This window comes from Capricornis sumatraensis, chromosome 10 (genome assembly GCF_032405125.1).
Source record: "Capricornis sumatraensis isolate serow.1 chromosome 10, serow.2, whole genome shotgun sequence".
Classification (NCBI taxonomy): domain Eukaryota; kingdom Metazoa; phylum Chordata; class Mammalia; order Artiodactyla; family Bovidae; genus Capricornis; species Capricornis sumatraensis.
Genome location: NC_091078.1, coordinates 1,380,778 through 1,406,731, shown reverse-complemented (window position 1 = coordinate 1,406,731; position 25,954 = coordinate 1,380,778). Strand labels below are relative to the sequence as shown.

Sequence of the window (25,954 nt, the reverse complement as noted above, 5' to 3'; positions counted from 1 at the left end):
TCAGTTCAGTCGCTCAGTCATGTCCGACTCTTTGTGACCCCATGAATCGCAGCACGCCAGGCCTCCCTGTCCATCACCATCTCCCGGAGTTCACTCAGACTCGCGTCCATCGAGTCAGTGATGCCATCCAGCCATCTCATCCTCGGTGGTCCCCTTCTCCTTCTGCCCCCAATCCCTCCCAGCATCAGAGTCTTTTCCAATGAGTCAACTCTTCACATGAGGTGGCCAAAGTACTTGAGATTCAGATTTAGCATCATTTCTTCCAAAGAACACCCAGGGCTGCTCTCCTTCAGAATGGACTGGTTGGATCTCCTTGCAGTTCAAGCGACTCTCAAGAGTCTTCTCCAGCATCACACTTCAAAAGCATCAATTCTTCGGAGCTCAGCCTTCTTCACAGTCCAACTCTCACATCCATACATGACCACTGGAAAAACCATAGCCTTGGCTAGACGGACCTTAGTCGGCAAAGAAATGTCCCTGCTTTTAAAATGGACTGGAATGGGTGAATTTAACTCAGATGACCATTATATCTACTACTATGGGCAGGAATCCCTTAGAAGAAATGGAGTAGCCATCATGGTCAACAAAAAAGAGTCCAAAGTGCAGTACTTGTATGCAATCTCAAAAACAACAGAATGATCCAAGGCAAATCATTCAATATCACGGTGATCCAAGCCTATGCCCCAACAAGTAATGCTGAAGAAGCTGAAGCTGAACGGTTCTATGAAGACCTACAAGACCTTTTAGAATTAACACCCCCCAAAAGATGTCCTTTTCATTATAGGGGACTGGAATGCAAAAGTAGAAAGTCAGGAAATACCTGGAGTAACAGGCAAATTTGGTCTTGGAATACAGAATGAAGCAGGGCAGAGGCTAATAGAGTTTTGCCAAGAGAACGCACTGGTCATAGCAAACACAAGAGAAGACTCTACACATGGACATCACCAGATGGTCAACACCAAAATCAGATTGATTATATTCTTTGCAGCCAAAGATGGAGACGCTCTATACAGTCAGCAAAAACAAGACCAGGAACTGACTGTGGCTCAGATCATGAACTCCTTATTGCCAAATTAAGACTTAAATTGAAGAAAGTAGGGAAAACCACTAGACCATTCAGGTATGACCTAAATCAAACCCGCTATGATTATACAGTGGAAGTGAGAAATAGATTTAAGGGCCTAGATCTGATAGACAGAGGGCTTGATGAACTATGGACAGAGGTACGTGACATTGTACAGGAGACAGGGATCAAGACCATCCCCATGGAAAAGAAATGCAAAAAAGCAAAATGGCTGTCTGGGGAGGCCTTACAAATAGCTGCGAAAAGAAGAGAGGTGAAAAGCAAAGGAGAAAAGGAAAGATATAAGCATCTGAATACAGAGTTCCAAAGAATAGCAAGGAGGGATAAGAAAGCCTTCCTCAACCATCAATGCAAAGAAATAGAGGAAAAGAACAGAATGGGAAAGACTAGAGATCTCTTCAAGGAAATTAGAGATACCAAGGGAAAATTTCATGCAAAGATGGGCTCAATAAAGGACAGAAATGGTATGGATCTAACAGAAGCAGAAGGTATTACAAGAATACATGGAAGAACTGTACAAAAAAGATCTTCAGGACCCAGATAATCACAACGGTGTGATCACTCACCTAGAGCCAGACATCCTGAAATGTGAAGTCAAGTGGGCCTTAGAAAGCATCACTACAAACAAAGCAAGTGGAGGTGATGGAATTCCAGTGGAGCTATTTCAAATCCTGAAAGATGATGCTGTGAAAGTGCTGCACTCAATATGCCAGCAAGTTTGGAGAACTCAGCAGTGGCCACAGGACTGAAAAAGGTCAGTTTTCATTCCAATCCCAAAGAAAGGCAATGCCAAAGAATGCCCAAACTACCGCTCAACTGCACTGATATGCTAGTAAAGTAATGCTCAAAATTCTCCAAGCCAGGCTTCAGCAATCAATCTGGGTTTAGAAAAGGCAGAGGAACCAGAGATCAAACTGCCAACATCCAAAAGCAAGAAAGTTCAAAATTGCCAACATCCAAACACAAGAAAAAGAAAGAGAGTTCCAGAAAAAACATCTATTTCTGCTTTATTGACTATGCCAAAGCCTTTGACTATGTGGATCAGAATAAACTGTGGAAAATTTCAAGAGATGGGAATACCAGACCACCTGACCTGCCTCTTGAGAAAACTATATGCAGGCCAGGAAGCAACAGTTAGAACTGGACATGGAACAACAGACTGGTTCCAAATAGGAAAAGGAGTACGTCAAGGCTGTATATTGTCTCCCTGCTTATTTAACTTATATGCAGAGAACGTCATGAGAAATGCTGGCCTGGAAGAAGCACAAGCTGGAATCAAGATTGCCGGGAGAAATATCAATCACCTCAGATATGCAGATGACACCACCCTTATGGCAGAAAGTGAAGAGGAACTAAAGAGCCTCTTAATGAAAGTGAAAGAGGAAAGTGGAAAAGTTGGCTTAAAGCTCAACATTCAGAAAATGAAGATCATGGCATCCGGTCCCGTCACTTCATGGCAAATAGATGGGGACACAGTGGAAACTGTCAGACTTTATTTATTGGGCTCCAAAATCACTGCAGATGGTGATTGCAGCCATGAAATTAAAAGACGCTTACTCCTTGGAAGAAAAGTTATGACCAACCTAGATAGCATATTCAAAAGCTGAGACATTACTTTGCCGACTAAGGTCTGCCTAGTCAAGGCTATGGTTTTTCCTGTGGTCATGTATGGATGTGAGAGTTGGACTGTGAAGAAGGCTGAGCGCCAAAGAATTGATGCTTTTGAACTATGGTGTTGGAGAAGACTCTTGAGAGTCCCTTGGACTGCAAGGAGATCCAACCAGTCCATTCTGAAGGAGAGCAGCCCTGGGTGTTCTTTGGAAGGAATGATGCTAAAGCTGAAACTCCAGTGCTTTGGCCACCTCATGCGAAGAGTGGACTCATTGGGAAAGACTCTGATGCTGGGAGGGATTGGGGGCAGGAGGAGAAGGGGACGACAGAGGATGAGATGGCTGGATGGCATCACGGACTCGATGGACGTGAGTCTGAGTGAACTCCGGGAGATGGTGATGGACAGGAACCGCGTGCTGCGGTTCATGGGGTCGCAAAGAGTCGGACACGATTGAGTGACTGAACTGAACTGTTTGTCCAGTAAGCCTCTCATCATTATCATTAGAGGTGAACAGGAATTGGATATGAGCACTCTTATAATCACTAGGGTGCATTTTGAAAAGTGTTTTCTGTTGCACAGAACCCTGCATTTCCTGCTATTGATTTACTTACAATGTGCTATTCTCCTCGACATTAAGAAAGCCTTCTACTTTTGCTGTTTGTATTAACACCATTGCCTGGACATTAACCAGACTAAAAATGCAGGTGAATGCACAAATATCAACCAGTTTATGGATTTTTTTCCTTTGTTTTAAAAAACGTTTCAAGGCATCTCCAATATATGTCTAAAACTAAGACAGTCGTCTGGTAGCCCCACTGGTATTAACTATCAATTGTGGGTGCATGCATGCTCAATCGCTCAGTCGCGTCTGACTCTGCAATTCCGTGGACTGTAGCCCGCCAGGCTCTTCTGTCCATGGGGTTTTTCAGGCAATAATACAGGAGTGGGTTGCTGTTTCCTCCTCCAGGGGATCTTCCTGACCCAGGGATTGAACCCCCATATCCTGTGTCTCCTGCATTGGCAAGCAAGTTCTTTATCACTGTGCCACTGATTACTGTTGGTCAAATCAGTTTAAACATTACTAAACATTTTCTCTTAGCCACTGGCAGTCCAAGGGCTCTAATCAATTGTAAGAGCTTAGTGGAGCTGGACTTTTCTCAGTATGCAAGCCCTTAGCCAATGAGGGGAGATGTGCCAGGTAATGGAGTCCCATTTTTTTTAAGTGCAGAGTTTACCTGGAGCACATTTCCTCAGGACCTCCCTGACTCCCGCTGACCCCAGCCTCCAAAATGCTTCCACATTGGGCGGTCATGAGACCACAGCCTGTCAGTGCATGGAGACAGTGCAGTTTGCCAGCCAGTTTACAACTGGCACCTGAACCAAACGCTTATGTTCCTTCCACTCAAGGACCGGTGCCTGAGAGCCCTGACAGGCTGACCTGTGCAAGGCCCAAAGACCATCACAGCCATAGATAATCAGGCAAAGAGAAACCACACGCCACCGGGAAGACCGTGCTGAACAAGCAAGCGGAAGCAAAAAGCAGAAAAGACATTTAACTTCTGAAAAAGGAGAGAGAGCTAGAGAGGTCTTCATTTCAGTTCAGTCGCTCAGTCGTGTCCGACTCTTTGCGACCCCATGAATCGCAGCACGCCAGGCCTCCCTGTCCATCACCATCTCCCGGAGTTCACTCAGACTCACGTCCATCGAGTCGGTGATGCCATCCAGCCATCTCATCCTCTGTCGTCCCCTTCTCCTCCTGCCCCCAATCCCTCCCAGCATCACAGTCTTTTCCAATGAGTCAACTCTTCACATGAGGTGGCCAAAGTCCTGGAGCTTCAGCTTTAGCATCATTCCTTCCAAAGAAATTCCAGGGCTGCTCTCCTTCAGAATGGACTGGTTGGATCTCCTTGCAGTCCAAGGGACTCTCAAGACTCTTCTCCAACACCACAGTTCAAAAGCATCAATTCTTTGGCGCTCAGCCTTCTTCACAGTCCAACTCTCACATCCATACATGACCACAGAAAAAACCATAGCCTTGACTAGATGGACCTTAGTCGGCAAAGTAATGTCTCAGCTTTTGAATATGCTATCTAGGTTGGTCATAACTTTCTTCCAAGGAGTAAGCGTCTTTTAATTTCATGGCTGCAATCACCATCTGCAGTGATTTTGGAGCCCAAAAAAATAAAGTCTGACACTGTTTCCACTGTTTCCCCATCTATTTGCCATGAAGTGACGGGACCGGATGCCATGATCTTCGTTTTCTGAATGCTGAGCTTTAAGCCAACTTTTTCGCTCTCCTCTTTCACTTTCATCAAGAGGCTTTTTAGTTCCTCTTCACTTTCTGCCATAAGGGTGGTGTCATCTGAATATCTGAGGTGATTGATATTTCTCCCAGCAATCTTGATTCCAGCTTGTGCTTCTTCCAGGCCAGCATTTCTCATGATGTACTCTGCATAGAAGTTAAATAAGCAGGGTGACAATATACAGCCTTGACGTACTCCTTTTCCTATTTGAAACCAGTCTGTTGTTCCATGTCCAGTTCTAGTTGTTGCTTCCTGGCCTGCATATAGTTTTCTCAAGAGGCAGGTCAGGTGGTCTGATATTCCCATCTCTCTCAGAATTTTCCACAGTTTATTGTGATCCACACAGTCAAAGGCTTTGGCATAGTCAATAAAGCAGAAATCGATATTTTTCTTGAACTCTCTTGCTTTTTCCATGATCCAGCGGATGTTGGTAATTTGATCTCTGGTTCCTCTGCCTTTTCTAAAACCAGCTTGAACTTAAGGAGATGTAATTAGAATCTAAAAAAGACTTTCTGCAACCATAAAACATGATTTCTGAACTGAAAAATGGGAAGAGAATACTAGTCACTGTGAGATCTGATCAGTCTCCTGGAAGACAACATCTATTCAATGGAAGAAACTGTAACAGCGACATGCACAGAAGTGGAACCCACGGGAGACACCGCAGGAGACACGGAAGCTGGGTATAGAGGCTTCGATATGTGGAGAACCCATGCTCCAAAGGACAGAGAGCAGTATCTGGTGGAGTAAAAATCAAAGAAATCGGAGAAAGACGTCCTTAAGCTGAAGAGACCTCAATTTTCTGAGTAAATCCTATACAGAAAAAATAACAAAGGAAAAAAAGACATTCCTAGATATATTCTGATTATATTGTAAATGCCAAATAGGAGAAAGGTGGAGGGAGGAGGGGAGCTGCTCCTGCAAACTCACAAGCTTCCGGAAAAGGAAACTGACGAACCATCATTAGGCTTCCCACTGGCCACAGTGCCAACAGGGAGGCAGTGTCAGCTGTTTAACGGACACTGTTTAGACCGTCATTTAAGCCTCTTACATCAAGTCAAGGAATTCGTGAGGGCAGGAGAAATACTTTCGTGAGGAGGGGTTGTGCGGAAAGCATGGACTGGGACATTATACTACCCACTTTTTCATCCATTAACTGAAAGTGTGTGTGTGCGCACTCAGTTGCTTCAGTCGTGTCCAGCTTGTTGTGACCCTGTGGATTGTAGCCGTCGGGTTTCTCCGTCCATGGGATTCTCCAGGCAAGAATACTGGAGTGGGTTGCCATGCCCTCCTCCAGGGGATCTTCCTGACTCAGGGATCTAACCTGCGTCTCCTGCCCCTCCTGCACTGCAAGAGGATTCTTTGCTGCTGAGCCACCAGGGTAGTCCCATACTAATTGAACAAGTTCAGCTAAACAGACATGATGTTAAAATGAAGCAAGAAGTTACTGTTTATCAGAAAACAGTAGCAAATCTATTGAACAAATAAATAAGCAAAGAGTGTTTATCAAAAACAACATATTGAACAAATAAGAACATGAAAGGCATTTTCTAAAAAATTAAGACTTAGAAAGGATGTTCATCCTTGCTACTGTTACTTTGTTCGGGCAATAAGAAAAAAATTATCACTGATGTAAATAATGTAAGCTAAGAGACAAAAGTATCATCATTTTTATAACATGATCAAATAACCAGGCAATTAAAAAGACTCACTTAAAAATAATTAGAACCAATGAAATAGTTTAGCAAGGTGTCAATACAAAGTAAATAGTGGAAAATGAGTAATTCATCTTTATCCCAGCAATATTCATTTAAAATGGAAAAATCATCCCACTTAGAATGGTAACAGCTACAGTTTCTGTTGGTATAAAGTGATTGGAAAGGTGAAAGCACTTCATGAATAAAACTAGAAATTCTACTGAAGGACATCAGATAGATCTAAGTGGGTGGGAAGATGGAACATTATTAAAATGCCAGTACGGGACACATTTATTTGTAATTCAAAGCAATTCTCATCATGAAAAACTAAAAAGAACAGTGAGATAACAAAACAACCATTCACATTTATTAGGAAGTTCTGATCACCAAAAGACGGTGCTGGGCCATGGGGTAGAGAAACAGACCCAAGAGAGTACGTGAATATAACACGAAACTAGCTGATACTTGCCCAGTGTTCTCTGTGTGTCGAATGCTAGTCTGTGTGTTTCCATAGGGGAACCTATTTAATTCAGAACCCTGCGAGGTGGTATTATTATTTCTCCCACTTTACAGATGGGGCAGTCGAGGCGCAAAGAGGCTGAACAGCTTTCTCAGTGGCAGTCAGTGGGGCTGAGCCCAGGCATTGACTGCAGAGCCTCACACGTGGTCGCCCCATCAGCTCCATGTACCGTGGGTGCCATCCCAAAGCAGCAGGAAGAAACTCATTACTTAATAAATGATGCCAGAAACATTTGACTCCGATTTCACATCATGTATAAAAATACATAGCAGCTGAAATAAAAGCCTAAAGTTAAGAACAAAAAAATATGAGTACTTAGGTAACACTGGGATGGGGAGGGCCTTCCTAAGCAAAGCAGGAAACCCAAAAGTTACAAACAAAAAGAATGCATATATTAAGAAAATAAAGAGCTGAAATCTGTGACAAGAGCAACAGAAAATAAGAGACATACACTCTACATATAACAAAGGGACACTCTCCCAATATGTGAAGAGCCCCTTTAGATTAATAGTAAACTCTTAGAAAAATAAAGGGCATAAACAGGCAATCTGAGCAAGGGACACTCTCCCAATATGTGAAGAGCCCCTTTAGATTAATAATAAACTCTTAGAAAAATAAAGGGCATAAACAGGCAATCTGAGCAAGGGACACTCTCCCAATATGTGAAGAGCCCCTTTAGATTAATAATAAACTCTTAGAAAAATAAAGGGCATAAACGGGCAATCTGAGCAAGAAGCAAAGCCGAGGCTAAACTCACCAGTGGCCAGAGGCATGCAGATTAAGACAGCAATGGGCTCTCACTTCAGGGTAAGAGCCATTCGTTTTGTTAAGAATTTGAAAAGTCGATGTCATCAGGCATCAGTGAAGGGTTAGGCAACCCTTCACTTTCAATCAACCAGCCAGGTGAGATTGAAAGCTGCTGTGAAATTCTGGGAAGAGAATTTTGTCATTATTTCTTAAAGTGAAAAATGATGATTTGACCCAGCTATGTGAGTTCTGGAAGTTAATCTGACAGTAATTCAAGCACCAGTACATCAAGATGTCTGTACAAGGTTGCTTCTTGCAGCACTGGTTTTAATACAAAATATAATCCAATATTCAAATGGGAAGCAAACCAATGTCCATCAATAGGAGAACGGTTGAATAAACTCTGCTACCGTCACATAAAGCAAGAAACAGTGGCAGCTTAAGGATGAGGAAAGCAGCGAGACGCTATTGCACACACATTATACCGAGAAGGATGAAAATGTCTCAGGGTGTAAAGTGGGTGGATGCTGTAGGCAAACGGCAACTCAGGAACAGCTCCTAGGGTGAAGACTGGCAGAACCCCTTTGGAAAACAATAGGCAATGTTTAGAAAACGTAACATGTGGTCTGCAACCCTGCGTGCCCGCTCCGATGTCTGTTCCCTAGAGCAACTCATTGAAGAAATCAGGAGACAAGATGTATGAGGAAACGTACTGCACTGGGCTAAAGACTTCCAGCATGTCCACCAGCAGGGCAGTGGGGGAGCATGATGGTTCATTCACACGATGGTGTGCTACACAGAAGCTAAATGCGAGAGTGCTGGAGCGGGGTGCCATTGCCTTCTCCGACATGAATGGACGGCGCCTATCAATTGGCAGCTCTCTGCAACAGAATAATGGGGGAAGAAAAAGCAAGTCATGGAATGATTCGATTACATGATGTGGATGAAAACCCACTACACTGTAGTTTGCTCTGTGTGTGTGTGTGACTGTGCCACACGTGCAATCCCAGTGAGAGAACACGGGTGCTGGGTTAGGAACTGTGTGGCTTCTCCATCTTCCAGCTTGGCTGAGTGAGTGAAGAGAACCAGCTGAATCTGCCAGCCTCTGACATGCTGGAGACTATTCTTAGTTGTCAACTTTACTTTCAAACTCTTATCTGGAAGCCTGAGGGTTCATGTGAAAGAGGAACTCTAAGAATACGCAGACAGTGCAAGATTCAGTGTTTCCTAAACGGAAACAGAGGGGGAGGCCTGAAAAGAACAGATGAGCAGAAAGAAGAAAAATGATGACTAGTTCTACGGAAGGAGCAGACGACCCATCAGGACACCCTCTGCCCGTGTCCCTGTGCGTTCGTGCGTGTGTGTGCTCAGCCATGGCTGACTCTTCGCGACCCTATGGGCTGTAGCCCGCCAGGCTTCTCTGCTGCTGCTGCTGCTGCTGCTAAGTCGCTGTGGTCGTGTCCGACCCTGTGCGACCCCACAGATGGCAGCCCACCAGGCTCCCCCGTCCCCGGGATTCTCTAGGCAAGGGTACTGGAGTGGGGCGCCATTGCCTTCTCCACCAGGCTTCTCTAGACTGTGCCAAAGCCCCATCCCTTATAAGACCAACACACCACTGAATCCACCTCTCCCTGGGTAAGGGGTGTTTCCCAAAGGAGCTTCACAGAGCACTCCTTCTTCAGGACATTGAGACCTACATCAAATTCTCTTGGGAAATCTTGGGTTAAAAAAGATCAACCAGGGATCATTACCCCAAAACGTCTCAGAATTCTCAGTGCTTATGCGCACTGTGAACCTCCAGGAGGAGAATGTGATAAACAGTTTCCCAAACTTGTTTTACCATGGAATCCTTTTCTGGAGAGAAAGTTTGGGACCAATGCTCCAGGGTGCATTTTGGAAAATATAGGGGTAAGACAAAATGCCTGTTATAAGAATTAACATCTTAGTCTGAATTAGCGTGGAACTGATAAAATCTGCTGTCCACTCTCTTGATTGGACCTAACTAGCAGATTCTCTGGAAGCTGCCTAACTCACCACAGCACAGGACCCCTTCCTTCTGTAAGCATGGGGAGTACTTGCTGTAGGGGCTTTCCACTGTGGTTGAAGCGGTATGAGAACACCAGCCTCTTAGGGTGGGAACGGGCGGTGCAGCGCTCTTGGACGAGGCCCTGTGTGCTGCATCAGCACAAAAGTCTCAAAGCTCATATGGTGCCTGAGCTGAGAGGCTTACTCACAAACATTCTACAAGTCGCAAATTCATAGATCCTTAACATTACACATGCATTATGAGATTATTCTCCCAAGTGCGTGTGCGTGTGTGCGTGTGCACACGCACGCTCAGTTGCTGTGTCCAACTCTTTGTGACCCCGTGGACTGTAGCCCACCAGACTCCTCTGTTCATGGTATTTTCCAGGCAAGAATACTGGAGTGGGTTGCCGTTTTGGAGATATTCCTGAACCAGGGATGGAACCCACATCTCCTGTGTCTCCTGCCTTGGCAGGCGTATTCTTTACCACTGTGCCTCCTGGGAAGCCCTTTATTCTCCCAAATGTGGTACTAAAATCATAAGAGTTTCATTAAAATTTTTTTACTATGAAAAAGAATATATAAACATATGTGTGTGCATACATATATATGCACACACGTACTCACATCTGAAAAACGCACAGAACGTCTGCACAAGCAGCATCCAGACCAAGAATCAGAACGTTGCCAGTAGCCTCAGCCCCCACATGCCCACTCAACCTCCCCAATCAGCTCAACTTTGTTACAATCACTTCCTGCTACTATTTACTGTTTTACTGCTATACAAGTCTCCCTAAACAATATAATTTCAGACCTCATGAACTGACCAGACGCGTGGCTGGCTTCTGCTCTTCAGCACTGTGTTTGTGAGGTTTGTTCACGTTGCTCTGAGTACCAGCAGTTCGTTGCTCTCCCCTGCAGCATAGAGGTATCATAATTTGCCCGTCTCTTCTACTGTTGATGGACATTGGGTGGTCTCGGTTGCTTTGCTCTCATAAATAACACTGCTGTGGCCGTCTCTGTACGTGTGTCCAGGTGCAGCTGCACACCTGGATTTGGATCCCGGAGTAGAACTTCTGGGCCACAGATCATGATGTCGCCTGACTTCCATCAGAGGTTACGAGACTGTGTTGTGCGAGGTTGTTCGGTTTTTAGCCCTGTTAGCACTGCCTGAGCCTTCCCACCCGTCAGGCCTTCTTTGACACGTGGGCCTCGTCAAGCTGTTTCAGCTCGGCCTGTGTGTGTGTGTGTGTAGCAGCAGTAGCAATAGTTCATTGTGATCTTTTGATCTCCCCGATTACAAATGAGGCGAGGCACCTTTCTGTATACTTGCTGTTCACATTTTGCGCCGTGACTGCAAGTGCCTTTTTTTTTTTTTTTTTACTGAACGGGCAACCCTCTTCTTGCAGATTTGTAGAGAGATCCTTGGCGCACACCGAGCAATCATTCTTGCTCATCATTCTGTGAACTGCTCTCTCACTCTTTTTGTGCTGTTTTGTAGGGAACAGGACTTCCTCACTTTGAAATAGGTGAGGTCAGTCTTTCCTTTATGGTTAGGGCATTTTGAGTCTTATTTGAAAAATCTTTTTTTCCCTGAGGTCATGAAGAAGAATCTTTTATGGTTTAAAAGTGTTAACAGTTTTGCCTTTAATATTTAAGCCTACTCAATCCAAAAATAAGTTTTCTGAATAACATGATGTAGAGTTCAGTGTAGTCTCCTTTCCCTCTTTCTCTGCCTTTTCCTTTCCATTCTGTATGATGCTTAATAGCCCCACACTACTCATCATCAGTGCCTCTGCAATAGATTTATTTGTATCGTATTTATATTAAAATGATTTTATAATATATCAAATATATCCACATGCCTATGACTCTTTCATTTTCCCTTCTGTTTCATGGAAATGTAAATTTTTGAAGGAAAGGGGGAGCTGAACATAATTTTGAGACTGGGGGAATCAGTGGTTTCAGTGGGGATTTCTCAACCACTGTGCAGGAGTAGGTCTCTGAGAAGCGGGGGAAGAATAAGGAGCTAAGAGATGCTTTCACAAATTAGGAAAGTTAAAAAATTAGTGTATAATATCATATAAGAAATGATACACTCGCCAGTCTAGGTTTGCTGCAGGATACAAGATGCTTGGGGCTGGTGCACTGGGATGACCCAGAGAGATGGTATGAGGGAGGTGGAAGGGGGGTTCAGGACTGGGAACACGTGTACACCCGTGGTGGATTCATGTTGATGTGTGGCAAAACCAATACAATACTGTAAAGTAAAAATAAAAAATAAAATAAAATCTGAAAAAAAAGATACTATTCAGCTTTGGCAAGTATTAAGTGAAATGGATGCCCACACACTGATCCTGAAAACTAGCTGAAAGACTTTTGAAATTTGTCAATATATACTAATAATTTCTACTATTTGATGTAGTAATTTCACTCCTGGGCATCTATCCTGAGGAAATACTTAAAAATGCACACAAAAATGGAAAGATAATAAAAGCTCCATTTACTCAGAATTCCACAATGACCCATTAAATTACAGGCTGCATACAGCCCACTGAGCATCACTTTCCAGATGTGAAGCTTGCTCATGTGCATTATTTTTTGAAACACTTGTACTAAGGGGCTTCCATGCTGGTCCAGTGGGTAGGAGCCCACACTCCCAGTACAGAGGGCCTGCGTTCAGCCCCTGGTCGGGGAACTAGATATCACAGGCTGCAACCAGGAGTTCGCATGCAGCAACTAAAGAGTCTGTGTGCCAGTACAAAGGCCTGGCACAGCCAAATAAATAAAAAAACAGAAACATGAAAAACAGCTATACTGAGATACAATTTACATACAATAAAGTTCATCCCTTAAAAATATCCAACTATAAGGTTTTTATATTTTCAGAGTTGTGCAACCACCACCATAATCTAATTTTGGAGTATTTTCACCCCCCGAAAGAAACTTTGTATCCAACTGATAGTCACTTCCCAGGACCCATTCCCAACTTTCAGCCCTAGCTGATGACTAATCTACTGGTGTTTGTCCACAGACCTGCCTGTTCTGACCATTTCACAAAAATAGATTCACATAACATAGAGCCTTTCGTAAATAGCATTTGGCATGTCTTTGAGACTCATCTATAGTTTAGCATGTCTTCATAATTCAGTGCCACTGAGTGGATGCTCTGGTGCCCACTGCATTGGGAATGCAGAGTCGTAACCCCTGGGCCGCCGGGGAGGGGCCTCATCTGAGCCACCTAACAGGTTGGTGTTCAGCTGTTCATGCTACTCTCTTTCATTCATTTAATTTCTGTGAGGTTGGCACTGACGTTCCCTCTTTTCTTTCCAGTTCTAATAACTTGAGTCCTCTCTCTTTTCTTGGTCTGTTTGCTAAAGACTTGTCAGTTTTCCAATGGACCATGTATCCCGTTTATAACTTAAGTCTGATGGGAAGACGTAAAAAGTGAGGGGTGACCCCTCCAATGGGAGTGACAGAATGCTGTCCCACCCCTTCTAAATGTCAGCGCGGTTGACTCCACACCTTTCACAGCTCTTTCACCATCTCTGCTTGGAGTGGTGGTAAGGTGGAGCTCGGGGATTGAGGAGAATCGAAGGGATCTGGTGCGTTGGCCACCACATGCCAACACTGACGGGCCGTGAGCTGTGGGCAGAGTCACGCCTCTGAGACAGGAGAAACCACGGCTCCACGGCTGTTTGGTCTGACGTCACAACTCACCGGTACTGTTTTTGCCGTGTTTCCAGTTCTTTGCGTCTGTGCTGCTTGAGAATGTGAATTTGGTCATCACAGGCCAACTTCGCTGTGAAGAAAGCACATGTGTGAAATGAGCCCAGAGAAGGGCAGAAAGGACATCCAGCGTTCCGGCTTCCCCCAGAAACCCGCTGTGCCGACAGGATGGGCCGGTTTCCAGAGTCAGGTGTGGAGAAGCTGGCAGCGTGCACTCTCTGACTCGCGGAACCCTTGCTCTTGGAAGCCCACCACCACTTAAGAAGCATGAGTCCCCTGAGACCACCACGCTGTGAGAAGTCTCAGCTCTATGGGGAAGCCTTAAAAATGAGACACCACGTGGAGAGTGAGGGACCACGGAGCCCTGAAGCTCAAGCCACGTCCACATGAGAGAACCACCTTGGAAGCAGATTCTCTAGCCCTCCCCCCTCAGTGGCTGCCCATGGCTCACGCAGGAACCACCCAGCTAAGCCTTTCCCAACTTCCTGACCCCTAAGATCATGAGCAAGATAAAAAGGCTACTTAAAGCCGCTAAGATCGCTATAGAGAATGGATCGGTGAGATATGCTGGGTGGCTTCCGTGTGCCCCTCCAGATCCACCCTTCATCTTGTCCTGTCCCTGAGGGTCCCTGATCAGGGCATCAGTGGGCTTCACACTGGGTCAGGCCACTGGGAACCCTGGCTAGAGAGTGGAGGGCGTGGGGCAGTGAGGAGAAGACACTCCTTCCCGCACCTCTCTTCAGCGTCTCCCCAGACTGTCTGCACCTCTGCTGAGGGCTATAGCTCCTCCCAAGGCAGCTCTGGCTGCAGGACTCTCTCCTGAATTGCTCTGGCATTTTTTCCCTCCCCCACCCCGCTAGGACTAGCAGCTAACGGCCTTCCACACTGGCCTATGCCTTCTAAATATCCCAGTTTGAATGTGCCATATTTTCCTTTTGCTGGAAAGAGATTTGAGGTCTGTGGGAAGAAGGACTGGACTACACAGCTGAGAGCTTGGGTGGCGGGGGGGGGGGGGGGGTGCGCAGGAGGAAGCGGAGCTCGCGATTTAAAAATCTTGGTAGAAGAGAAGTGCCCTGTCTGCAGCCTTTTCCATGGTGGCCACCAAAAGACAGAATGACTTTTGTGATATTTTCCCTGCTATGAGGACAGAGGGTAAAAATCCTTCTTGCCCCAATCATTTAGTTCAGAAATACTCCTGAAATTTTCTTTCTTAAGTTAAATTCCAGGTCAGAAACAACACGATGTGGTCTGAGAGCTTAAGAGCACCAGGCACGGACTTGAATCATGCTAGGAGGCTGGGGAGGGAGTGGGGAGGCGCACTGTTCAGAGGGGTAGAGGCCTGAGCTGACCCCATCATCTGCTTCTCTCTCCTCCACCTCCAACCAAGCCAGCTGTGTGTCTCTTACCAAGAATGGCCTCGTGAGGAAGTGTCAGATTGGGGTCTGCACATTTGAGGGTCTTGCTTAAGAGGACACATTTTAAGTTCTCTCTTTCAACACAAAAGTGAGACTTCAGGATTAATGACTGGTGAACACTGAGCAAGGGCCCTGCCCGTGATTCCTCCGAGCTGGTGCACAGGCGCTCCTGGCCACCCCCTTCCTTTCCCTGGCCTGAGTGGGATCCCTAGGAGCCCAAGCCCCACCGTGACCTCCTAGAGAGGAGAGCCAAGAACTAAACTGGAGAACCGTCCATCCAGGGACACGTCCTAGGGGTATGTGCTACTAGAGATCCTGGTTCCCCTCTGACAAAAGTGGGGGGCTCATAACCTTCCCCTGAAGGACTGTATGGCAGAGAGGGGACATGGCTGGATGGAGCTTGGAGCCTGTCACTCCACCCTCTGAGCCTGGGACTTCTCAGCACCCAGAGGAAGTCACGTTTCCCGCAGGTGCATCAGGGCACAGAGCAGGTGCTCAGCCACGGGCGGCGTTGTTATTATTCCCATGGATACAGTTCTGCGGGGATGGAGGGCCCACAAACCCTCTCATTTCCTGGAAGCCCAGGAGGTGGGCGGGGCCTGAGCCGCTCACCTTGCCCGTCTCTCAGGACGATCTCGCCCTCGCCCGATATCCAGCGGTAGCAGGGGAACTCGACGTAATCCCCACAGGGCGTCTTCACCGTGATGTACTTCAGGTACCAGTCGTCATGGAACCAGTACTTGCGCTTCTCGATTTTGATCAGCTGGATGTCGCCCAGTTCTTCATCCACTGTCACGTCGTAAGAATCCACCTGAGAAGGAGAAAAGGCAGATCAGAGTCTGGGAGCCCCTGCGCCTTTGTATCATCCTCAGTGCATTTAGCAGAGATGTCTGCTGATGTCTGCCTTGGCATGGCTCTGTGCTATGCCCTGGGTGACAGAGATGGCCAAGTCCCCCAACTCTGCCCTCAGGAGATGGAAGTGAGTAAGCGCCAGCGCTGCTTGGAGGGAGACCTGTTGTCTTCACAAGGCCCAGGATGGGGGAGGCGGAGGCTCCAGGCAGGAGCGCCCTCCTCCAGGCCAGGCTCGGTGAGGGCCTCTGCAGCTGACCCCACTCACAAGGGCAGCAGGCTGCTGGCCCTGCTACCCCATAGGGCTGGATGAGGCAAACTGGTCCTCGCACACAGGGGCAACTGGCAAAGTGCTCACTGATGCTGCTATCGATTCCACAGGCACTTTGGGAGGAGGGAAGGTTATGACCTGTGTCTCAGATGCAGACAGTGAGACTCGGTCCCACTTCTACGACCAACTGGCGGAGCTGGACTTCCAGTCCAAGCCTTCCCATGTGTCTCTCATTATCAGCGGGGCAGATAACTGGGTGAGAATGAGGAGGCTCGGGTGAGAGTGCAGCCACAGATTCAAGTCGTCCCGGGCCTCTGCAGCTCCCTGAAGCACAGTGATGCCAAGAAAATCAGAAGAGTGGTTCCCGCTACGTCGGAGGCATAGTGGTGGGCGGAGGCTGGCCTTGCTGTCCCAGGCCATGCGCAGCACTGCACGCCGGGCTGCTGCCAGGCTCCTGACCCCAGAAGACGAGCTGGCACGGCGGCAGTGCCGCTGGAGGCCCTCCTCTCCATATGTGCAGCTGGGAGAGAAGGCTGGGGCTCAAACACTGCATCGGGTGTTCTGAAGACCAGCAGGTTCGGGAAGCCCCAGACTCAAGGCCATCTGAGGCACTTTCTAAGCCAGATTTCACCCATCTCCGAGGTTTTTTCTTGGTGGCAGAACTTAAAGAGTTCTCAGTGCAATAGTGAGATGAGTGGAGGGGATGGGTGTTCACCGTGCACAGACCCTGTGCATCCCCACTTCCGTGCTCGCCCTCCAAACCCCAGGACACCCCTGGGGGGACTTCCTAAGAAGAGTGGGAAGTTGGGTATTTTCAGCAAACCCTCTGGCTCTGAGCACAGGGAGCTGTTTGCGTGTCTTTGCTGCTGTGGATGCTAGACGCTTATGGTCAGAAAGCAGAAGCCTCTTGCCAGTTCCCTGCGGTCTGGCCCTTTCCTCTCCCTCCTCCCAGCTCCTCTGCTCATCCGGCCCCTCACTGGGACTCCCCTCCCAACCTGGGGCCTGCCACCTTCTCCCCAGGGATCAACAATCTGTAGTGCAGACAGGCCCCTCCCTGCCCAAGGCCCCCCTGGCCTGGGGGTCACCGTTGTCTGTGAACTTGTCTGTGACCCCTGCTCTCTCACGAGACACACCGTGGGACGGGAGGGTTCTGCTGCCTGAAGGGTGGGGCGTCCGGCAGAACAGGTAAGCTGGCTCGCCTGTCAGGGACCCACCACATGGGCTGGCTCCTCTTTCGCCAGAGACTGTTTCTCACTGAGAACCCGGCTGAGGCCGAGTGAGACCCGCAGATGCCTCGCTGCCGGCCGCGCAGACCCAGCAGAGGGAAGTGAACATGTGCGGTGCGGCGGGTCCTGGGCCCCGGGTGCTGGCGCCAGGGGAAGTGGCTTTCCTGTGGCTCCGTAGGGGCGGCGTCTGGGGGCTGATGCAGGAAGGCTGAGGTGAAGGGGGAGAGCAGCCTCTGTCAGGTAACAAGAGGCAGGAGCACCTGAGGTGGACATTCTCAGGGAAGTGGGGCGGAGCCCGGGAGCCTCTCCAGAGCGACTCTCAGAGGGAGGGCCAGACGTCCAGCTGTGGGCAGTGACTGACCAAGAAGAGACGAAGGAGCCTGAGGGCAGGGAGAGCAGGGTCTCCCTGTCCCGCCTATGTGCAGTCACAGGAGAATGGCCCCTTCAGGTCCCCCGGCCCCAGTGGCCCCTACAGGTACCTGGTGGAAGGCCCTGGAGCTCCACCTGGGATGGAATCTGTGGACAGCTTACAGGGACTCAATATGCTCCCTGACGGGGAGGGGGCAGGACAGGCCTGCGCCTCTGGCTGGCCTCTGGCTGGCCCTGGCTGTGGAGCAGTGCCCCAGGAGGTGAACGAGGGTCCAAGGAATTCAGCCCTCACTCGGGCTGTCTAGGGACAAAGTCTGGTGACTGGAAACTGGTTTCTGAGGGAGTTCCTGCTGGAGAGTCACAGAGGATAGAGGGGGCCTCCGGGGAGCTCTCAGGGTCCTGTGCGTCAAACAGAAAGTCAGGTCTTAGGAAGGCGCAAAGAGCTGGAGGTGTAATGACCTTCCTCCGTCGTCTCCCTGGGCCGGGGTGCTGGATGGATGCTATGTTTGTTGACTCATTTGCCTTGACTCATTAACATCACATGGCCATTCCGCACAGTCTGCAGTGCCAACAGGGGCTGGAATGAGGCACAGTAAATATAGAACGCGTGCGTGGCCGAGCGGATGCTCATCTCATTTTACAGCTGGAAACTGAGGCTCAGAGAGGTCAGGCAGCTACCACGCTAGTAAGTAACTGGTGGCCCCATGATTAGAACCCATACCTGTGTGATGGCCCAGTCTGGGTTTCTCTCACTTCTCCCGATGATCGCATCGTGGGAAAAGCCTTGGTCTGGGAGCCAGCTGACCTGGCTTTGACCCGGGTTCAGGCCCGCTATGGGGTATGAGGGTGATGTGGAGTGGGGTGGAGGACATGGAAAAGCTTCCTGCGAGATGGCATCTGAGGCAGCTCTTAGGACTTGGTAAGATTTTGGAGGTGAGCTGAGTGGAGAAGGGGAATGAGCAGGGCATTCTGAAGGTGGGCAAAGGAGGTGAGGAATTCACATGTGGGAGGGGGGCTCTGGTGCATGGAGTTCTTGGGGCAGAAGCGGGGGGTGCCGCAGTCAGGCACTGGAGAGAGACATGGAGGCAGGGAAACCTGATATCCACTAGCCTCCTTTCTCAGAAGGGCCAGCTTGCAGATTTCATCCAGTTGCTCTCAACTCAACACTGGACACACAGCTCTAAGGCTTTGGAATATTTCAGCAAATGTTTAGTTGGTCAGTTTTTGTTTTGATCTTTATATCGGCATTTAAAGAAAGGTTCCATTTGTCTCTGCCCCAGATTCCTGCTACAGCAAGGACAGAGAGTCCTGGTGTGGTCCAGCCTGGACTGCCTGTTGTGGAGGGGCTAACGAGGGGCCGATGGGGGGTGGGAAGGGAGAGGAGGGGGCTGTGGAGCAGAGAGAGAGAGAGAGAGGGAGGTGATTAAGGGGTGGATAAGGGAAAGGCCAGGGCAGAGAGAGGAAGAGAAGGGGCAGTGGTTAGGGAGATTAAAGAAGCAAAGAACTGGGGGGCTGGGGGAATCTAGGAGGCAGCAGAAGGGAGAAGCTGAAGCAGAAAAGCCGAGGGATTCCGGGCGCTGGGGAGCTGTGAGGAGAGCGCAGCAGAGGAAGGACGAGGAGGGAGAAGAGGCAGGACGCAGGGAATGGGTGGCGCGGAGACGGCAGGTGAAGGATGGACAGGGTCAGAAGGAAATACTTTTTCTCCAGATTTCCCAGGCAAGAATACTGGAGGGGTTGCCGTCTCCTCCTCCAGAGGCTCTCCCCCACCCCGCCCCGGGGACTGAGCCCGAGTCTCCTGAATTGCAGGCAGATTCTTTACCGTCTGAGCCACCAGGGAAGCCCTTATTCTTCAGTAATATGGTCTTTCTGGGAAGGCAGTATTCCACAATATATTCTTCATGAACATATTGTAAGAATATTCACCGGAACTATTTAAGAAGTAAAGCTGTAAGACTTGTTCACACTTACTGACTACGTTCAAGGAGATATACTAAACAGCACCCTATGGCCTTTTGCTTTCCTAAAAGTGCTGCCAGGGAATGAAAAAGGCTCAGGTTAAGATTTCCCAGAAGTCTTCAGATCTGTGAAAGTCATCCCACCTGGACTTGAATTACTTTAAATGGACAGAGTCAAAGAAGCACCAACTTGCTAAATTTGCCTTGACAGGAGAATCTCACCTGTGAAGGACTCTGATTCCCACTCCAGTCCTGAATCACTCTGCAGAACTCTAATTAAAATAACCAGTGATTTGTGACTGAATTTATTGCAGGGGGGAAAAGCAGTCCTGTTCATTACAGGGACTGAATTTTGAGTGAGGGGAGTGCGGTGTTGACCTGACATGACCTGGAAATGTCTGAATTGGTTGCCTGGAAAAAGTCTTTATTGTTGTTACCATTACTGTTATTATCTATAATGACTGTAATGCTTTTCAGGTTAAATGGGATAGCATTATCTTCTCCACAAGTATTTCCTCTAAAATTTCTCCCTCACCTTTACCCCAAAGGGACAGACTGCCCTTAAAGAGACATTGGCTGGAGAATGAGGAAGTAGCTCTGGGCTGTGCAAGACCCAGTGTGGAGTAACTTTGCATCAACGGGAACTTTCTCAAAAGCTGATTTTTTTCAAAGAGCCTTTGGAGACAGCAAGTCCCCTGCAGTGCCCCTCCTGAAGTGCCCCTCTCACCCCATGGAAATGTGATATGCAAACTTCTCCTGAAATTTGCTTCTGGGACTCTCACAGAGATGTTTAATCACAATGTCATTTGAATGAATTCTCAGGGTGGGGAAATAATGAACAGAGGGATGCTTTCATCTCTCTTCCAATGCCCGTGTTATGGTTACATCCTCATCTCTCCTCTGAGAAGCCACACCCAGGCGCCCCATGCTGAACAGCAGGAACACACCGATGGGTAGTGTATGGAGGAGAATGGACGCCCTGGAGACAGATCATAAAGATCAAGCAGTCTGCACCCTGTCCTCCTCGCGAGTTGGTGGGATCCACAAAATAATGGAGAGAAATGATGGTGCTTCAGAAATAGCTGAGGGTGTCATCACCCCAAACGGATGATCCATTAGCCCTCCTGCACCGCCATCCTCTTGGCCTGGTTAGGGAAACCAAACAACAGGAGGCAGTTTGTATTCTCAATGCCTAACTCTTCCAGAAGGGTACTCTCTAGCCGCATAAGTATACTGAACTTGGCCAAGTGTCAGTTGGACTTATAGAGCCAGGTTCTGAGGCTCCTGGGTGGGAATCAAGCCCATTCTGAGTTTCCAGCCGGGAAAAGGAGAGGACTATTACTGCTGACTTTAGGCTCTGCAGACCTAAAACATGCTTCATGACTATTACCCAAGAAGTGTTTGGTTGAACCATATGAAATTGCCAGTTTTATCTGTCAAAAATAGTCAGCTATGAGTAATTCCTTTTGGTTCAACAAAATAATGAAGAGGTACAAAGACAGCTTTATGAAATCTAAATCTTTACGGTCAGTTCAGAAACTGGGAGTGGCAGAAGGGAACAGATATTTTCTGGGTACCTGTAGTGTGTTGGGACTATTACCACATTTAATGAGCACTTAAGTAATGATCATTTAATAAACCCAGTGGACTGGGCACCAAACACCTGGTAAGGACGAGTTGTGAGCACCTCTGTGCTCACAGAGAACGCTGCAGGCTAGAATTCACGCCCAGATCAGCATTGGGAGTCCACTTCTGAATGAAACCTCACTGCAGCGCGTGGCCCCGCAGACTAGAGGTGCAGCCAACACAGGGCCCCTTTTCTTCCTGTACTCTCAGGTCACCAGGGCCTCTGGTGAGGTGGGGAAAGGGGAAGCCCTCCTCCCTCTTCCTCCTCTGAACGCTCACAGCCTGGGGGGTAAGTGTTCCCCCGTGTACACTCTACTGGAAGCCAGTGAAGACCCCCAGGTTTGCAAGTCTCCTGGCCTCGGTCTCTCGTTCCTTCGCTCCGCATCCCTCTGGGAACCTGGCCTGGGAATGTGAGCTGCCCAGGTGTGGAGACATCAGCTAGTGCCACACTGAGCCACCGGCTGGGACTCCTAGACCAACTCGAAGCCAGGTCTCGTAGACTCGCACTTCACGTCTGGGGAAACTGACGCCCGGGATGGGGGCGGAGCGAGCTAGTGATCAGGCCCTGGTGGAACTCAGGTCTCTGGATCCTTAGCCCTCCTCATTCTCCCCACTGCTGAGGTGCCATCTATGGAGTCCCACGAAGTGGGCGCAAGTAATGGTCACAGCACTTGCCCAGTTAAGGATTCTCTTAGAGTCCCTCGCCCCCAACCTTGGGTCCCAGCCACCCCGATGGGTCCTGGACGCTCCTGCACCCCGCCCCGCGGCCGCCCCAGCCCGTCCCGGCCGCGCGCCCTCACCGCGCCGCGCTCGAAGTCGTTGTAGAAGGGCTTGTCCAGCAGGTGCTTCTCGCTGCAGCCCGCGGAGCCCACGAGGCTCAGGTAGATGTAGTCGTCGGTGCCCGCGAACCACTGGCTGCCGGTGGCCACGGTGACGGTGTAGGAGGGCATGGCAACGGGCAGCGGGGGTCGCGGGGCGCGGGCGCAGCCAGCACGGGGAGCCTCTGCACGCCTCAGCACCTCTCCCGCCGGCGCCGCAGCTTCCTCACTCCCAGCGCCCGGGGTCCCCGCCGCCTCCGCCCTCGCCCTCCAGCAGCTCTGACCCCGCCCCGGGCCCGCCCTCCCGCAGCTCTGACCCCGCCCCGGGCCCGCCCCGCCCCGCTCAACCCCGCCCCTCGTCCCGGGCCCGCCCTCCAGTAGCTCTGACCCCGCCCCGGGCCCGTCCCGCCCCGCCCCGGGCCCGCCCTCCAGCAGCTCTGACCCCGCCCCCGGGCCCGCCCTCCAGCAGCTCTGGCCCCTCCGGACTCCCCTAGGGCACCATGAGCGTCACCCATTCCTGAACCTCCTGTCCTCGACTTGGCGTGTGTTTTAGCAGTCAGGGGACTGGGGCCACCTCAGCGGCTACCCCTCCTCGCTCTCTTTGTCCCTCCGTTCACTCACTCAGTTTCTCCTTCATTGTTTCCACTCTTCACCCTTCCCTCCTGCCTCGGCCTCCCTCACTCTGGGCTCCAGGCACCCCTGGAAAAACCGGACATAGCCCCTGCTCTCACTGAGGCCCCGGGGGAGTGGGAGGCCGCGCGACTGGGGCAGTTCTGCGACTGTTGCGAGCAGGGGTGCTCTGGGAGTCTAGGGCGGGCAGAGGAGCCCATGTGGGGCGTCAGCAAAGCTTTTCAGGGTGACACCTGAGTCGGTACTTTGAGACTTCCGTGGGCATGGGCGTGGGCATGGGCTTCCTCCACAGCCTTGGTGGAATGTCACAATAGGCCCGGTGTAGGTGGGCACTGAGGGGAGTCAGGTGCCAGCCACCCCCAGGCCTGGAGATGGTCCGTGTGTAGTGGGAGGCAGGGCAGCCAGAGATGGAGAGAGGCCAGGACACCTAGGAGGGTGTATGGACGGGGGGCTAGTCCTCGGAAGGGTTGCAGACACTTGGGGGCAGGGAGGCTGGGCGTGCAACGGGACTTGTTTGGAGATGGTTTGGGAGTGGAAGCATGGCCGGAAGTCTAGGGAAGATGAGGTGGACTCCATAGCAAGGATGTTCCAGGAGTTAGAGCTGGTTTTGGAAAACCCGCTGCCTGGCAGAGTTTTATTTATTCATTTATCTATTTTAATTACTTTTTAATCGGCTCTGTAACAGATGATGCGCAGAGGCCCGGAAGGGATGGTAGTAAAAGGCTTTGTGTGTCAGAGGGAGACTCCCCATGGTGGTCAGCTTCCTACTGCTGAGTCCTGACCTCAGGAGTCTTCTGTGTTCCCCTATACCTCCCCCATACCCAACTGCAAACCTGAGTGTGGCATGCACTCAGTAACGAGCTGAGCTAAATTTAAAAATAAATTCATTCCACCTGAGGTGGTGGGTCCATCCAGTTGCCTGTTTTGCACAGTCACTTTTGGGGACAGGCACAGCGGCAGGCTAAAGGTGGATTTCTCATTTCTGGGAGCTGAGACTGCCTGGTGGCAAGCTCTGCTTCCTCCTCTGCCTGGTAGGACCACCACGCTGGGCAAAGGGAGAGAGTGAGCACCTGCCATTCTCTACAGGTGGGATGAGGGCAGAATTCAGTGGGACTGGCTTTATTTATCACAGGACAAATACCAGAGGGATTCTCTGGGAATCAAATCATAAGACATGGAAGACTGGCCGCAGTTGAGATAGGGTGGATGGTGATAGCACAGAAGTGGGACCCAGCCCGTGCCAGCTGAAACGTGCTCCAGGGAACTCTGGAGAAGAGACGCAGGGTGGCTATGGGAATGTTCTTCAAATCTAAGAATTAAATGGCCATTATTTTTTTAGAAAAAGGAAATACAATATGTTTTCTGATGAAAGTAATGAGCTATCTTTGTAGGAAATAGACGTTTGATACACAAATAAAACTCATAACAATGTGCAGAAAAAGCAGTCAGTAAATACTAATTGCATTATATATTTTTACATTGAGCACACTGTATGTGTAATTTCCTGTCATATTTCTATTCTCCTTACTATTGTAAGATATTTTGTTATGTAATTTCGTCTTAAATATTTTGCCAACTGTGTAATATTTAATTATAATTATATGGATAGACCATCATTCCCTTAATTAATCCATTATTATTGGGCATTTAGATTGCTTTCCTTCATAAATAATGCTGTAGTACATATTTTGTGCTTAAGACCTTAAAAAAGTTTTTCTTAATATAGGGACCAAAGTGTATGAACATTTTGAAACCTTTATAACATGTTATTAAGCTACTTCCCCAAGCACTGAGTTAATTTATTCTCATGCCCTTTACTCTCAAGCAGAAAATGAAATGAAATGTCTGTTTCAACAGAAACTGTGCCATCTTGGGCTGGTTTCCAGAATATCTCCATCTTGCCCTTGCTGCTTTGCCCTGGCTCAGCCTTTCACCACCTTCTGTATGGGTTGCAGTGACTGCGTCCTATCTAATACCTTTATCTCCAGTCTAACTGCCATCCCTCACCCCATCCCCCACCCCATCCCCCACCCCATCCCCCAATTCTCTGCAGCATAGGTGGAGTCATCTGTTGCCTTACTTAAAGTCCATCGTGGTTTGCTTTTTTCCTTTTGTCCCTTCCTTCCTTTCTTCTTTTTACAGCTTTATTGAGATGTAATTAGCATGCCATGCATTTCACTCATTTAAAGCATACATGTCAATGGTGTTTAGTAATGTAATGTTCTGAGAGTCCTGAGACTTTCACCACAGTCAATTTCAGAATATTTTCATCACTCCATTAGCAGTCACTTCCCATTGGTGGTGGTGGTTTAGTTGCTAAGTCGTGTCCGACTTTAGCAATCCAGTGGACTGTAGCCTGCCAGGCTCCTCCGTGCATGGAATTCTCCAGACAAGAATACTGGAGTGGGTTGCCATTTCCTTCTCTCCTCCTTTTTCCAGGGCAAACAAATCTATTTTCTATCTTTATAGATTTGCCTGTTCTGGACATTTTATATGAGTGGAATCATGCAATATATGGCCTTTTGTGACTGACTTCTTTAACTTAGTGTCGTTTTTTCCAGGTTGATCCATGTTGCATCATGTATCAGTCCTTTATCATTTTTGTTGCTGAATAATATCCCATTTTATGGATAGACCACATTGTGTTTATCTGTTCATCAGATGATGGAAATTTGAGTTAGGGCTGTTATAAATAATGGTGATATGAACACTCAAATGTTTGCATATACATATGTTTTCATTTCTCTCCAGGAAATAACTATGAGGAGAATTGCTGGACCATTCCCCTTGATCCAGGGGGTCCAGATAACTTGATGAGTTTATCATTTTGAGGAAATGCCCGATTGTTTTCCAAAGTGATTATACCATTCTGTGTTTTCATCAGCAACATACAAACTTCCGTTCTCTCCATATCCTCATCAACACATTATATTCTTTGTGAAGGGGTATCTCGTTGTGGTTTTGATTTGCACGTCCCTAATTGCTAATGATGATGAGCACCTTATCTCATGCTATTGGTCACTAGTATATATTCTTTTGAGAAACATATATCTAGATCTTTGACTCATTAAAATGTTT

General features: G+C 48.6%; 1 protein-coding gene across 4 annotated transcripts in view; it reads right to left on the bottom strand.

Moving 5' to 3' along the window:
* The window catches only part of ALOX5 (arachidonate 5-lipoxygenase), a 47,340-nt gene extending 24,908 nt beyond the window's left edge, over window positions 1–22,432 (bottom strand). For all 4 annotated transcript variants that reach the window (XM_068982017.1, XM_068982020.1, XM_068982018.1 and 1 more), the window contains exons 1-3: window positions 22,229–22,432; window positions 15,745–15,943; window positions 13,709–13,790 (exon numbers count right to left, since the gene is read on the bottom strand). In XM_068982017.1, coding sequence (XP_068838118.1) covers window positions 13,709–13,790; window positions 15,745–15,943; window positions 22,229–22,378 — 431 coding nt within the window. In that variant the 5' untranslated portion in view covers window positions 22,379–22,432. The remainder of the gene's footprint in view (window positions 1–13,708; window positions 13,791–15,744; window positions 15,944–22,228) is intronic.
* Between the last annotated feature and the right edge of the window lie 3,522 nt (window positions 22,433–25,954).